General features: G+C 51.9%; 1 protein-coding gene and 1 pseudogene across 3 annotated transcripts in view; both read right to left on the reverse strand.

Moving 5' to 3' along the window:
• LOC143825688 (amine oxidase [copper-containing] 3-like) overlaps positions 1–14793 on the reverse strand; it is a 43489-nt gene that overhangs the window by 24725 nt on the left and 3971 nt on the right. Inside the window, exon 1 of one of the 3 annotated variants that reach the window (XM_077313919.1) lies at positions 10896–13499. The exons of 1 other annotated variant lie outside the window; for it this stretch is intronic. In XM_077313919.1, coding sequence (XP_077170034.1) covers positions 10896–12483 — 1588 coding nt within the window. In that variant the 5' untranslated portion in view covers positions 12484–13499. Of the gene's footprint in view, positions 1–6269; positions 7947–10895; positions 13500–14793 lie in introns of those variants that run through there. One more of the 3 variants, XM_077313918.1, reaches the window with a different exon arrangement.
• LOC143826506 (amine oxidase [copper-containing] 3 pseudogene) lies at positions 1894–3582 on the reverse strand (annotated as a pseudogene).

A 14793-nucleotide genomic window follows, 5' to 3' on the forward strand; every position in this document is an offset into this window, starting at 1 on the left:
TTCCAGGGAGATGCCACAGAGCTCTTTCCTCTCCCCAGCGGCCATCGAGTGGATTGGGAACGTAGAGTTTAGTGTTCAGGGGGATTGGCCTTGTAGGTACCTGGCCACATATTTTACATTGTTGTATGCTTCCTGTGCGTCACTCTACCATATGGTTAATAATAATAATAATAATAATAATAATAATAATAATAATAATAATGTTTCTCTCACAGACAGAAGACTGAATCCTTTGCCATTAGCATGAATTTCCCTGGCTTTCCCTTCACCCTACAGTCTTTTCTGACCTATGGAGTAATAACAATGTTGGCCAGGTAGCCTCCAGGTGGTCAGGTAGCCTCACCCAGAATGAAACTTGGTTGGTCTTCAAGGTGCCTGTTTGGACTCCGACTCTGTTCTGCTGATCCAGACCAAGAGGGAAGCCCCCCCCCCACCCCCTGAAACTTTCTGTATTGTTAAAGAAGCAAAATAGCTTTAGGCTTGCTGAGGTGTTTAAAGAGGTGTTTAAAAAAACTTTTTTTAAGCTTCATTTGGATTTTTAACTGAGTTTATTGTATGCGTGTAATTTGTTTTGAGGTTGATTGTTTTAGCTTTGATGTTAGCTGCCCCGAAACAACAAGGAAAGGGTGTGAGAGATACATAAGCATAAACTTTTATGCGAACCGCTACGAGTCTACTCTATTGGATGCTGTTTTTGACACTGTCTTAATGAAGTTTTAACGTGCGTTTTTAATATTCTGATTTAATTTTAATCTGATTGATGGGTTTAAATTGTACTGTTTTATATTTACATGTTGCATACTGCTCTGAGCCAGTTATGCTGGGAGGATGGTGTAGAAATCAAATCAAATCAAATCAATCAATCAATAAGCAAGTAAGTAAATAAATAATAGAACTAATAATAAATAGCTTTGGTTTGGGGCCAGTCATCAAACAACATCAAAGGAAACCTCACCCCACCCTCTTTGAATTCTGAACTGACCAACCCTTGGGGTTATAGCTAATATGTTAATAATATGTTAATGATGCTGTTAACTATGGTATATCGGTTACGAATTATTCTGCAACTGCTGTTACTACTGTAGTTCATTTATTTATTATTATATTTATATACCACCCTCCCCGGAGGCTCAGATATCACTCTGAATTATAATGTACTTACCTTATGGTTTCCAGTATTCTATGCAAACCACCCTGAGCCACAAGGGGAGGGTGGCATCTAAATATAATAAAGAAAGAAAGAATATTATCAACAGCTACACCAGAAAGAGATTGCACGGAGATGGGCTTAAAGTTTTAATGTTATTAATGTCAAGTTATATTGTTGTACGCCACCCTGAGCCCATCCGGGAGGGTGGTATACAGATCAAATACATAGGAAAAATATTAATTATTGTTATTTCAATTTTCCTTTGAAGTTCTTTTTTTCTTCAAAAACAAAGATTATTTCCCATGGCTTCAAAAGAAATGTGATGTATCTGCTGAGATTTCGTTCCTGGTGGGCAGAGTTACCAGCTCCAAATGGGGAAATTTTTAGAAATTGGGGGTGGGGGTAGAGCGTGGGGAGGGCTGGGCTTGGGAGAGGAAGGATCTCTGCAGGGAGATCGGTTGTAATTTTGGGTGATCTCCAGGCCCCGGCTGGAGGTTGGCAAACCTAGGTATTCACCTTCTTCCAGTGCTTCAAGAAGAAGGGCTGGGGTTTGTGCCCCACTTTTTACTACCCAAAGGAGTCTCAAAGGGGCTTACAATGGCCTTCCCTTCCTTTCCCCCAACAGACACCCTGCGGGGTAGGGTGTGGCTGAGAGAGCTCTGAGAGAACTGTGACTGGCTGCCTGTGGAGGATGAGGGGGAATCAAAGCCGGTTCAAAGCCAGTGACATTCTGACCATTTCGATCACACCTCTCTCCTAGACACACCTCTCTCCCAGCTGGCCTTACAAAAGACCAGCCTCCACTCAAAAGGGTTCAAATCCACCTGCAGAGCATAAGAAGGCGGCTCCTGCCGGCACTTACCCCCAACGTCCAAGTCCACCTTGTAGCCCAGCGAATGGGTGTGAATGGTCCCCAGGGTGTGCTCCCCGACCCGGTTGCCGTAGTCCAGCCCGTCGCCGTAGAGGAAAGAGGTGCTGATGTACCCCGTGGCTTGGACTCTGCTCTCAACGCCTCCGTTCGGGTGGAAGACGAAGTCCCAGATGTAGTCGTAGTTGCCCAAAGTAGCCACGGAGCGCACAGTTAGGGCAGTGGCAGACAGACCCCCGAAGTAGGGCGACGGACGGCGGGAATAATGGCGCCGAAGTGGCGCCCCCGTGGCCTGCTCGAAAACACAGAGGGCGTCCCGGGTCACGGTGGGCCTTGGGGCCTGCGCCAGAAAGTAAGCGTCCAGGTAAGTAGCCGAATAAGGGCAGTCGATCCCTCGGACAAGGGGGTTGGAGAGCCTGCCTATCCCAAAGCTGCTGTCCATGTACCGGGTGGACATCCCGCCAGGACTGTTGGAGCCGTAGACGGACAGGGCGTCCTGCACGCTCAGCTCGTAGGCAATCCTCTGGCCCTGGAAGCGGATGTCAAACAGGCGCAGCCCCCTGCTGCTGTCCAGCCTGTAGGCAAAGCTCCATGACGGAGAGACCACTTGGTTGTTTCTGACACTGTAGCGTGGCCCAGAAGACGGGGAATAAAAAGGGGCCGGTCCTGCAGGCGGCACTCTGGGCTTCAGAGAGGAACGCTCCCCGTCCACCCGGACCCTCCTGAGCCGCTCAAGAGGCACGCGCCCCTCGGTGAATTCTCTCTCCAGATGGGCCATATCCCTGTAGTACCAGCCGCGGTAGAACACTTTCTTCACTGCCCAGGCAGAGCTGTCCAGGCTGCTGTGATCCAAGAGCACCTCCAGCCCTGCCGGATGCAAAAAGGAGCCGGTCACGTTCTGGAGGAGGACCAGCCAAGTGGCGCGGCCCCCAGGCCCCAGCCCAGCAGGGGCTGTGACCATTGGGGCTAGGCTGCTCCCATCGTCGCTCAGCGCTGCCCGCAGGAAGCTCGGGGCTGCAGGGAATGCCGCATCGTGCAGCACACGCGTCATCTGCCTCAACTCCGCATCCAGCAGGGGCCTGCGATAGTAGGGGATGCGCCCCCCATACTTCTGCTGCGTCACGTCCCGGTGATACGTCGGCTCGGGCAGCGGGCCCACCACGTACTCTGTGACGTTGGGATCTGGCTGGTGCCCAAAATGGAGCACCACCAGCGCCTGCCGAAGGGGACGGCTTCTGCCGTGATCCAAGAACGAGAGAACCTCGGCTTTCGGCGGCATCTGCAAGTCGACGGAATAAATGCAGTTGTCGGAGGGCCTGGCCTGAGAGGCGTCTTCCAAAGGGGCCCCGAGGTTGGACTTCAGGTACTGCATCACCTGCGCCACCTCCTCGGGAGTCAGATCAGCAAAGATGCCGCTCTGGTCAGCGGGTGGATGCTCCAGCAAGCCTTCCTCCTGGCTGTCACAGCGGCTGTGCTTTTCCCAAGGAAGCAGCAAGACGCAAACTAAAGCCAAAGCAGCAGCCAGGGCCAGAAGCACCCACAGAAGGACAGTTTTCCGATTCATGCTTGCAGCAAGGAGGGCCTCCCAGCACCAGGCAGCGTCTCTGCTTCCCAAGTGACCTACAGGCAGGACAAGTGGAGGAGGAGGAGGAGGAGGGAGGAGTCGACGGGCTTGCAGGGGCCAGGAAGGCAAAAAGGACTCCCTGGTCCTCACGCCTTGTCCTTTGGCAGAAGCTCCCCAGGGCTGCAGCAAATAGCGACCACAAGACTCACCCGTCTCACAATCACACCCTGGTAGTTCAGTCCAGCCAGCTTCCCCGAGCCAGGAGGGTGAAATGGGGAGGATGCAGGTTCTTGCCAATGGGCAGCCGGTCTCCTCAGCTACCTCCAGGGTGAGACGCAGGAGCTGGAGGGTGTGGCGGAGAATCCAAGAAGCGGCTGGGAGACAGCAGGGGCAGTTCCCCTCCTCCATCAGCCAGTGGGGTGTCGTGGGTCAAGAGCAGCAGACTCTAATCTGGAGAGCCAGGTTTGATCCCCCTCTCCTCCTCCCCATGCAGCCAGCTGGGTGACCTGGGGCCAGACACAATTCTCACAGAACGGTTCTCCCAGAGCAGTTCTCTCAGAGTTCTCTCAGCCCCACCTCCCTCACAGAGTGTCTGTTGTGGGGAGAGGAAGGGAACGGTGTTTGGAAGCCCCTTGGAGACTCCTTCGGGGAGAGAGCACATGCAAACCTCCCTGTATGAGAATTCCATCCTGCAGCGAGAGCTATTGCTTCAGGCAGTTTGTGTCTACAGTTGTGGAAAGATAAACACAAACACACCCGCCCAGGAGAGACACGGCATGGCTATTTCCACTCCTGGCTCTGTCCCGCTTCCATCTTGGTTTCCTGAGACCTTTTCACACACAGGGACTGTGCTCTGTCTCCTTCCAAGGGCAGGCCGCTGTCCCGAGATGCCCTGGTTCCACCGTGGCTCAAAACAACCACGCCTCTCCTTGGCGGGACATGAGTCTGCCTGAGCACTCTGCATCCTGTGCCGGCATCACCGACCTGCAAAAGAACACATCTTGCTCCCCTGTGCATCTGTGTGTGTGGACTCATCTCTCCCTTTTCATGGTGCCTGAGGAGGTGTGCATGCACACGAAAGCCCACACCTTGAATAAAACTTTGTTGGCCTTAAAGGCGCTTGACTGGACTCACGCTTTATACTCAGGGGAATTGCCGTGTTCGGCAGGAAGATGTCAGAGGTCAAGCCAAAATCAGAGCCGGAGCAATCATAGTGCAAGAGGCTGTGGCTATGAAGGCGTAGGAGCAAACAAGGCTTATTCCCAATCAGAGGCAGCAGAAAACTTTTCTCCTGGGAGGAGAAGCCAGGCACAAAGGCCCGAGGGAACAACTGACTTTGATGGAAGGAGGCCCAAAGAGTCTGCTGCTCCACTTAAGGCAGGGATTAATCCGTTGGCTAAACACTCTGCAGGTGCCGTTCGTCAAGGGAGGAGCCGCGCTGCTGAGCCAGCTTGCTGGATGGATTAGCCATCATGAGAGAGAGAGAGAGGAGGATGGGCATGCAGAAATGAGAGGCGAAACTTTTTATCTCCCCTTCTTCTTTCTTCTCTGCTAAATTATTTCCTTGGGCAGAGAGAAGAGCCAGAAACCAGCTGGGGGAACTTGAAGGCACTGATTAGAATCAAGGAAGGGTCTGGGAAAGAAGGAAAGCGAAAAGACCCCGAAGCATTAGAGCCCACAGGGAAGAGAGTCGGGGAAAGGGCAGCAGCAGCTGCAAAAGAAGAAAAAACAAAGAAAGAAGAACCTAAGAGAAGCCATGTTGGGTCAGGTCAGTGGCCCATCCAGCCCAAAACCTGGTCATGGAGTGGCCAAACTCAGGTGCCCTCAGGAGGTCCAGAGGCCCTCCCACAGGGCCCCCCCCCCAAGCACCAAGAAGGCAAAAGCATCATGGCCCCAGACATAACACAGGAGAAGTTGTGCTGGATCAGGCCAATGGCCCATCCAGTCCAACACCCTGTGTCACAGAGTGGCCAAAAACCAGGTCCCTTCAGGTGGTCACCCAACTGGGCCAGAACTCCAGAACCTCCCCAGCTGTTCCCACAAGCACTAAGAGTGCAGAGCATCCCTGCCCCAGGCAGAGCATTCCACCTGTACATAACTGCCCAGGTGGACCTCGGGTCTCTATGCCCGTCTAATCTCCTCTTGAGGCTTGTGGCCCCTGCCACCTCCTGCAGCAGTCAGTTCCACCAGTTCATTACTCTTCCTTTATCACAGGAATGACCTGTGATGGCCACTCTCATGTTGCCAGTACTTCATCAGGGGGATCTGTGGAGCAAAGCTGCCAGCATGTGGCCCCTGAAGACACTCAGCTTAAGGCAAACCTAGAGAAAAGCTAGCCTGCCGAAACAAACCGCTTGACTCACAGCATCTAAGTAAACTTTGGGTTTAAACCGGACTAGGGGTGCTTTCTATTGTCAACGTCCATCTACAGGGCTCACCCTCACACCTGCTCTTCGGATTCTGGATGTCCGACATAGATGGAAAAGTTTATTCACTGAAAACTCCAAGGAAAACGACAATTTCACGTTGCAAACAATGGGAATTAGATGAAGCCTTCCCTGCACTCAGCTCCTTGTGGGGGCTCCAAGGATGGGAGGGGCTGCCAGATAGACTTCCAGGCGCAATGAATTTCCCCTCAGCAAGCATAGAACAGTTAAATTTCTTCAAAATCACAAAACCACACTTACCTCCAACATCCAAGTCTGCTTTGTAATGAATATTGTGAGCATGTATTGTTCCTAGTGTCAGTTCCTGGACCCTGTTCCCAAAATCTTCGGCATCGTCGAAGAAGAAAGAAGTCATAATATACCCGCTGGCAAACATCCTGACGCCAACAGCTCCATTCTGATGGAACACAAAATCCCAGACGTAGTCGTAGTTAACCATTGTAGAGACAGACCGGAACACCAGAACCGAATCGACCAGCCCCCCGTAAAACGGAGAGTCCTCGATAAAATGGTCAAAATGCCGTCGGAGCGGAATCTCAGCATTTAATTCAAAGATGCAGATAGAGTTTCTGCGGGTGAGAGGCCGGGAGGAGTCAAGGAAATAGTGCCCATCCAAATAGGTTGCTAAGAAAGGACAATCAACGCCCTGAGTGAGGGTCAAAGTATCTTTCCCAAGGGCAAAACTTAGGTCCATGAATCTGGTATTCATTGTCATTGGACTATTGGACCCGTAGAGGGCAGAGGCATCTTGCAGGCTTAACTCATAGACTATCCTCTCACCCTGAAACCTAACATCAAAAATACGTGGTCCACTGTTGACCTCCATTCCGAAGGCAAAACTCCAAGACATGAAGGAGACCTGGTTGTCCCGGATGCAGTAGCGAGGACCACGAGGTTCATAGTGCAAAGGGCCCGCCCACTGGGGTGGGACCCTTGGCTTCAGTGATGAGTACCCCCCGTCAAGGGGAGACTTCTTCACTTTGGCCACTTGAACCCTCCCCTCGTTGAATTGCCTCTCAAGGTCTTCCATGTCCCTAAAGTGCTGCCCATTATAGAACACACTCTGCACGTTCCATTCAGAAAGGTTCAAGCTGCTCACATCCACCTGCACCTCCAACCCAACTGGATGCAAATAAAACCCAGAAACATTCTGGAAATGACCCATCCAGACTTTCCGGTCTCCAGATTTAAACCCTGGTGGCAAACCAGGCAGCCTCACGAAGTTCTTTCCATCAAAATCCAACACCCTGAGCATGAAATTAGGAGCTTTAATGAATTCTTTGCTCAAGAAAGTATCGATTTCATCCCGTTCACTTTTCAAGAAAAATCTTCGATAATACGGCAGCTTCTCTTCATACCTCTGCACGGTGACATCTTGGTGATACGTAGGCCTTGGAAGAGGCCCCACGACATATTCGGTGACATTTGGGTCCTCCTGGTTTCCAAAATGGACCACAGCCAGGGCTTGTCGGGTCGGCTTCCTCCCTTGGTGATCCAGGAATTCCAGCACCTCCGTTTTGGGCGGAAGGTAGAGCACGATGGAATAAATGCAGTTGTCTGACGGCTTGGCTCGAGGGGCGTCCACTAAAGGCACCCCCAGGTTGTCCAACAGGTACCTCTGCACTTGGACCATCTCCTCTGGAGTTAGATCAGCAAAGACCAAGCTGGGTCCCTCTTGGCCTCCGTCCTTCAAGCACCCCTCCTGCTGCTGGCTCTGGCAGACGGGGGTCTTCTGTGGCCTCGTTCTGGATACCCACCCAACGATAAAAGCCATTCCTACGCACAGAGCAAAGAGCAGCCAAGCCAGTTTGGTGTTCATTTTCAGCATAGCTGGTTCCTGGAGTTTTCAGGGTTAGGAGAACGCACACTGAGGCCGCATTGAGAGAGGGAGCGGAAGATAAAGCCTGAATTAGGGGCGGAGACCTCTTAGGCAAATGAGTTTCACACCGCTGTCCTTTTCTTGCTCAGGGCTGTTCCTCCCACGCAAAAGCTTTGAACAAAGACATCAAGGGTGGCTTCCCACCTGAACTACACCTGAGGCAAGTTCAAGAGCACCTCGGGATCAGTCACGGATTCCACACAAAGATAAAATGTTACGGCAACTGAAGCGGATCAAGGAGAGGCAGTGCCAGGAGGAGAGGAAACCTTGTCTGGTAGGGGAAGTTCTGCAGCCATTTCGTTAAAGCGAATAGAATGAGCGGCCGGACTCTCGGCTGGGATCGACTGGATGTCTCTTAGCTCTCCATCCAGCTTCATATTATGAGGCTCAGAGAGTCGTCCAGATGCAGAGATGATATTTATCAAGCAGGCATAGACACTGTTGCATTTCTTCCAAATCAAAAACCACACTTGCCTCCAACATCCAAGTTGACATTCCCAAAATTTGCATTGTCAAAGTAGAAAGAAATCATAATACACCAACTGTAAAACATTCTGACGCCAACATCTCCATTTTGATGGAACACTACCATTGCAAAGTGTGCACACAAACACACACAAATACTTTCTATTGTCAATGTCCATCCACGGGGCTCTCCCTCACACCTGCACTTCTGATTCTGGATGTCCGACATAGATGGAAGAGTTTATGCACTGAAAACTCCAAGGAAAACGACAATTTCCCTGCAAACAACGGGGATTAGATGAAGCCTTCCCTGCACTCAGCTCCTTGTTAGGAGAACGCACACTGAGGCCGCATTGAGGGAGGGAGAGGACGATAAAGCCTGAATTAGGGGCGGAGACCTCTTAGGCAAATGAGTTTCACACCACTGTCCTTTTCTTGCTCAAAGCTGTTCCTCCCAATCAGCATTTCTCAAAAGTCTTCAAGCAGAGACATCAGCCAGGGCTACTCCTCGTAAGTGTTCAAGAGCACATTGTAATGATTTATGGGTTACACACAGAGACAGCACCTTACGGCACCAGAAGTGGATCAAGGATAGGTGGGCCAGATGGAGAGAGAAATGTTGTCTGGGAGGGGAAGTTTTGCAGTCATTTCTTTTAAGTGAATTGGATGGACCTTCTTTGGGTTGATTCTTGTTGAAAAAGCACCACTTTCTCCACACTAAAATGTCTTCATTGAGCCCAGGAAAGGCCTTTTTCCTGTCCCTGATCCCATTCCCTCTAGCTGAATGTCCCCATGGCTTCTCTTCCAGTCAACTGAGAAATCCCTCAACAAACACCCCGAGAAGTAGGGGCCGGAGTGAGGACAGGAATTCTGCAGCTGACCCTAAGGCTTCCTCAGGCCAGAGCCGGGTGCTCAGGGGAACAGCGGAGGGGGGGGGGAATGAGACGCCTCCCGCAAGGCCTTGCAGGTCCCCCACTGGTTCGTAAATCATCTCTTCCAGGAGGCCGAGTAAAACAAGTCGTAAGGGAACCAGAGTGTGATGCACAGCACTGGTCGCTTCAGTCCCACACAAAGGAAGTGTCTTGGCATGCTTTGCCCAGGAAGGAAAAACAGCATGACCTACGCTGCTGCTGCTGCTGCTGAAATGGCTAGCTAGGTGGATCAGCACTCATGGGGCAGAAGGGTGGGCACACGAGAGAGAGAGAGAGAGAGAGAGAGAGAGAGAGAGAGAGAGAGAGAGAGAGAGAGGTGAACCTTTTATCTTCCCCTCTTTGTCCTCCTCTGCTAGATTATTTCCTTGGGCAGAGAGAGGAGCCACAAACCAGCTGGAACGATATGAAGGCACTGATTGCAATCAGGGAAGGGCCTGGGAAAGAAGGAAAGCGAAAACGATCCCAAAACAATAGAGAACCATTAGAGAACCACCCACCGCAAAAGAAGAAAAGGCCACCAGGAAAGACACATGGCTTCTCTTGTGTTTTTGACTCAGGCCAATGGCCATCCACAGTTCAGCACCCTGCAACTGTCTCCGCACAGAGGACTCACCCAGTTTTTAGGTCGCAACGGGCCCTGGCTTCTTCCTCAGGCAGCTCCCTGGACCTTTGCCCACTTGCACATGGGGGAGCCTTTGTTTGCCACAGATTTGTTTCTGCATGCGCTTGCAGAGGGCCAGGGAGTGAAAAATTCCTGCTAGTCAATCATTGTCATGTGGCGAAAACTCCCAGTCATGTTCCAGTGCCATTTTGTTGCATTTTGAGCGTCCCCCAAATCCAAAATAATCTTTAAAAAAAAATTACCACAATCGCATGATGATGCGAAACCATAACAACACAGGGAGATACAAAAAGGTGGTCTGTTTTATGATCCCATTCCACACACACACACACACACACACACACACACACACACACACAAAGAGCATGTAAAGCAATTTCCGATAAATGATGCACATGAGAAAGAAGGAAAGGGGCTGACCAAACATGGTGGAGGGTTTTCATTTTGCTATTTTGTTATATTGGAATTGCATTGTAATGCCATTGGCCATGTTTTTTTAAAGGGCATGGGAAGGTTTCAGTGACCCTTGGCGGCGGGAGCAATGACTGGGAAAGCACAACTGAGGAAAGCACGACTCTTCCCACTTCCGCATGGCCCGGCCCTGACTTGCACCCCATTGGATCCTGCATCAAAAAAATGGAAGGCAGATTTCTGAGTGTTTCCTTGATGGGGGCCAGTTGAGGGGACAAGTCGGGACAGCCCTGGCACCCCTCCTGGAGGGCCTGATTCCGTGCGGAAAGGGGGTGGAAACCCAGAGTCAAATAAATAGAAACCAGAGCCTTATTGGTCATGCGGAAACAGCCTGTGCCACACAGTGGCCACAAATACTCTGAGGTTCAGCACAGGTGCTTAAGGAGGAAGTGAACTCCCTCATTGGGGATATCATGATTGCAGGGAATTTCCAGGCACCTCACGGAGGTTGGCAACCCTAAACGGTTGCATTACTTCAAAACCAAAACCACACTTACCTCCAACGTCCAAGTCGACTTTGTAATGAAGATTGTGAGTATGAATTGCTCCCAGGGTCAGTTCCTGGACCTTGTTCCCAAAATCTGCAGCATCTTCGAAAAAGAAAGCCGTCTGAAGGTATCCACTGGCAAACATCCGGACGCCAACGGCTCCGTTTTGATGGAACACAAAATCCCAGATGTAGTCATAGCCGATTAATGTGGTGATGGACCGGAACACCAGGACCGAATCGACCAGCCCCCCATAAAACGGAGAGTCCTCGATAAAATGGTCAAAATGGCGTCGGAGCGGAATCTCAGCATTTAATTCAAAGATGCAGATAGAGTTTCTGCGGGTGAGAGGCCGGGAGGATTCAAGGAAATAGTGCCCGTCCAAATAGGTCGCCAAGAAAGGACAATCAACGCCCTGAGTGAGGGTCAAAGTATATGCCCCAAGACCATAGCTCTGGTCCATGTACCGGAGCAACATTGTCATTGGACTATTGGACCCATAGAGCGTAAATGCTTCTTGCACACTTAACTCGTAGACTATCCTCTCACCCTGAAACCTAACATCGAAGATACGTGGCCCTCGGTTGCCTTCCATTCCGAAGGCAAAACTCCAAGACATGAAGGAGACCTGGTTGCCCCGGATGCAGTAGCGAGGGCCACGAGGTTCATAGTGCAAAGGGCCTTGCTGCTTGGGTGGGACCTTTGGCTTCAGTGATGAGTACCCCCCGTCAAGGGGAGCCTTCTTCACTTTGGTCACTTGAACCCTCCCCTCGTTGAATTGCCTCTCAAGGTCTTCCATGTCCATAAAGTACTGCCCAATATAGAACACACTCCGCACGTTCCATTCAGAAAGGTTCAAGCTGCTCACATCCACCTGCACCTCCAACCCAACTGGATGCAAATGAAACCCAGAAACATTCTGGAAATGACCCATCCAGACTTTCCGGTCTCCGGATTTAAACCCTGGCGGCAAAGTAGGCAGCCTCACGAAGTTCTTTCCATCATAATCCAACACCCTGAGCATGAAATTTGGAGCTTTAATGAATTCTTTGCTCAAGAAAATATCGATTTCTTCTAGTTCACTTATCAAAATAACTCTTCGATAATACGGCAGCTTCTCTCCATACCTCTGCACGGTGACATCTTGGTGATACGTAGGCCTTGGAAGAGGCCCCACGACATATTCGGTGACATTAGGGTCCTCTTGGTTTCCAAAATGGACCACAGCCAGGGCTTGTCGGGTCGGCTTCCTCCCTTGGTGATCCAGGAATTCCAGCACCTCCGTTTTGGGCGGAAGGTGGAGCACGATGGAATAAATGCAGTTGTCTGACGGCTTGGCTCGAGGGGCGTCCACTAAAGGCACCCCCAGGTTGTCCAACAGGTACCTCTGCACTTGGACCATCTCCTCTGGAGTTAGATCAGCAAAGACCAAGCTCGGTCCCTCTTGGCCTCCGTCCTTCAGGCACCCCTCCTGCTGCTGGCTCTGGCAGACGGGGGTCTTCTGTGGCCTCGTTCTGGATACCCACCCAACGATAAAAGCCATTCCTACGCACAGAGCAAAGAGCAGCCAAGCCAGTTTGGTGTTCATTTGCAGCATAGCTGGTTCCTGGAGTTTTCAAAGTTAGGAGAACGCACACTGAGGCCGCATTGAGAGAGGGAGAGGAAGATAAAGCCTGAATTAGGGGCGGAGACCTCTTAGGCAAATGAGTTTCACACCACTGTCCTTTTCTTGCTCAAGGCTGTTCCTCCCACTGAAAAGCTTTGAACCAGATCATCAAGAGTGGCTTCCCACCTGAACTACTCCTCAGGAAAGTTCACGAGCACCTCAGGATCAGTCACGTATTCCACATACAAAGAACATCTACAGTTCACTGAAGCGGATCATGGACAGGTGGTGCGAGGTGGAGAGGGAACCGTTGTTTGCAGCCAATTCTTTAAAGTGAATCCAGTGGGCATCCCAGCAGAACCTCCTTTGAATAGATTCTCATTCCTAAAGCACCACTTTCTTTGTGCTAAAATATCTTCACTGAGACCCAAAACGTTTTTTTTCCCCTGTACCTTATCTCATTGCCTCTATTTGCATGTTCCCACAACTTCTCCCACGGACATATATGAAATCACATCCCTCAAGAAACAGGACTTGATCCTCACCCCGAGAAGTAGGGGCCGGAGTGAGGACAGGAATTCTGCAGCTGACCCTAAGGCTTCCTCAGGCCAGAGCCGGGTGCTCAGGGGAACAGCGGAGGAGGGGGAATGAGACGCCTCCCGCAAGGCCTTGCAGGTCCCCCACTGGTTCGTAAATCATCTCTTCCCAGAGGCCGAGTAAAACTATTTCCTCCGGCTCCGAAGCAGGTGCTACGTGTCCGCTTGCCGGTCTCCCTGGGCAGGACTGAAGGCAGCCGTTCGCAAGGGCAGGGGCTGGACTGGACGGCCCCTCCCAACTCTCGGATTCTCGGCTTCCAAGAGGTGTCTCTGCTCGGTCTCTGTCAGGCCAGGCTCAGTTCGCTGTTTCGGGGCCCCAGGAGAAAAACCAAACCCAGATGTCAAAAACGTAGTGCTTGACAAGAGGCACAATTCAGCAATATGAGCGTTGTGCTGAAATGCCCTGAGTCTGGTCCAAGGAATCTCCCCCAACAGACATGGGAGCTCTGGGGAGCTGCAAGCACATCTGGACACCAGGACTGCTGACTCCCATAGGACTCTGCGTAGCCCCACGTGGCCAGGAGGGGGGGAGGGGGAGGCAAGAGAGATGCATCCCGTGAGCACTCCCCCCCCCCGTGGAACTACTCCCTGGGATCCGCAAGAGAAGGAATTCAGATCTCCGTCATCGTAATTGGCTTGAGCTAACAACGCGAAGATTTTACGTGCTGTACAAGTTAAGGCCACGTCACCTGCACGGGTTAGGAACGCCAGCTCTGGGCTGGGAAATACCTGGATATTTTGGGGGTACAGCCTGGAGAAGGCGGGGTTTGGGGAGGATGTGGGTCCCAGCAAGGGGTCATCGAAACCACCACCGCCACCACCACCATCATCCCACGTGAAAGTGAGCTTGTGGTCCAGGCCGGCTCACTGGTTAGCCAGCATGTCCTGCGGTGCGAGGGACCTCAGGACTCCGGCCACCTCCCTTCCCTTCCGGCCTGCTGTGAAGGGGACCCCTGAGAGTCACTGGCTGTCCGGGTCATGCGGAGGGTCAGCCATCCGTGCTCTTCCAGGACCACTGCAGGGGTGGCTGCGGCCACATGCATTCCTTTGGAAGGGGCACGCCTGGGGGGGGGGGAGAGATTTCCCCTCCAGCCTTACGGACGGACAGCTGACAGGCAGTCTGCAGACAAGCCCCTTCTCACCGACGGCCTTGCTGGGGCCGCCCTCTCTGCTGGAGGGGAGACACGGCCAAGCCATGCGTGTCTCTTCTACCCCCCCCCCCCTCCAAACATTTCAGGGCTACCCCACAGGGCTGTGTCAGGCTGCTGTGCAGACGAAACAGGGCGGTGCTGCAGGGGCTCTTCTGCCTCCTGTTTCATCTGCACAACAAGCCTATGCGGTTGGCCTCAAGCGTCTTATCTCCACAACAACCCTGAGTGGGAGGCCTCAAACGTTTCTCCTGCCCGAAAACCCTGTTCCACACTCCAGGGCAGCCATTTTCACCTTGCGAGCTGATCTTTACAGTCTGCAGACGAGCTGCCATGCCTGGAGATCTCCAGGTCCCACCTAGAGGTCGGCTACCCCTCAGGTGGAAGGAGGGCCTCAAAATAGGGCAATACCTTTGGAGTCCCCCCTCCAAAGCTGCCCATTTTTGCCTGCAGAGCTGATGTTTATAGTCTGGAGACGTGCAGCAGTGGCAGAGGCCACGGGCAACCTGCAGGCTAAGGTGTGGGGGCAGAGGGGCACAGATGTGTCCCACCTGGGC

Source organism: Paroedura picta, chromosome 16, assembly GCF_049243985.1.
Source record: "Paroedura picta isolate Pp20150507F chromosome 16, Ppicta_v3.0, whole genome shotgun sequence".
In the NCBI taxonomy this organism is placed as follows: domain Eukaryota; kingdom Metazoa; phylum Chordata; class Lepidosauria; order Squamata; family Gekkonidae; genus Paroedura; species Paroedura picta.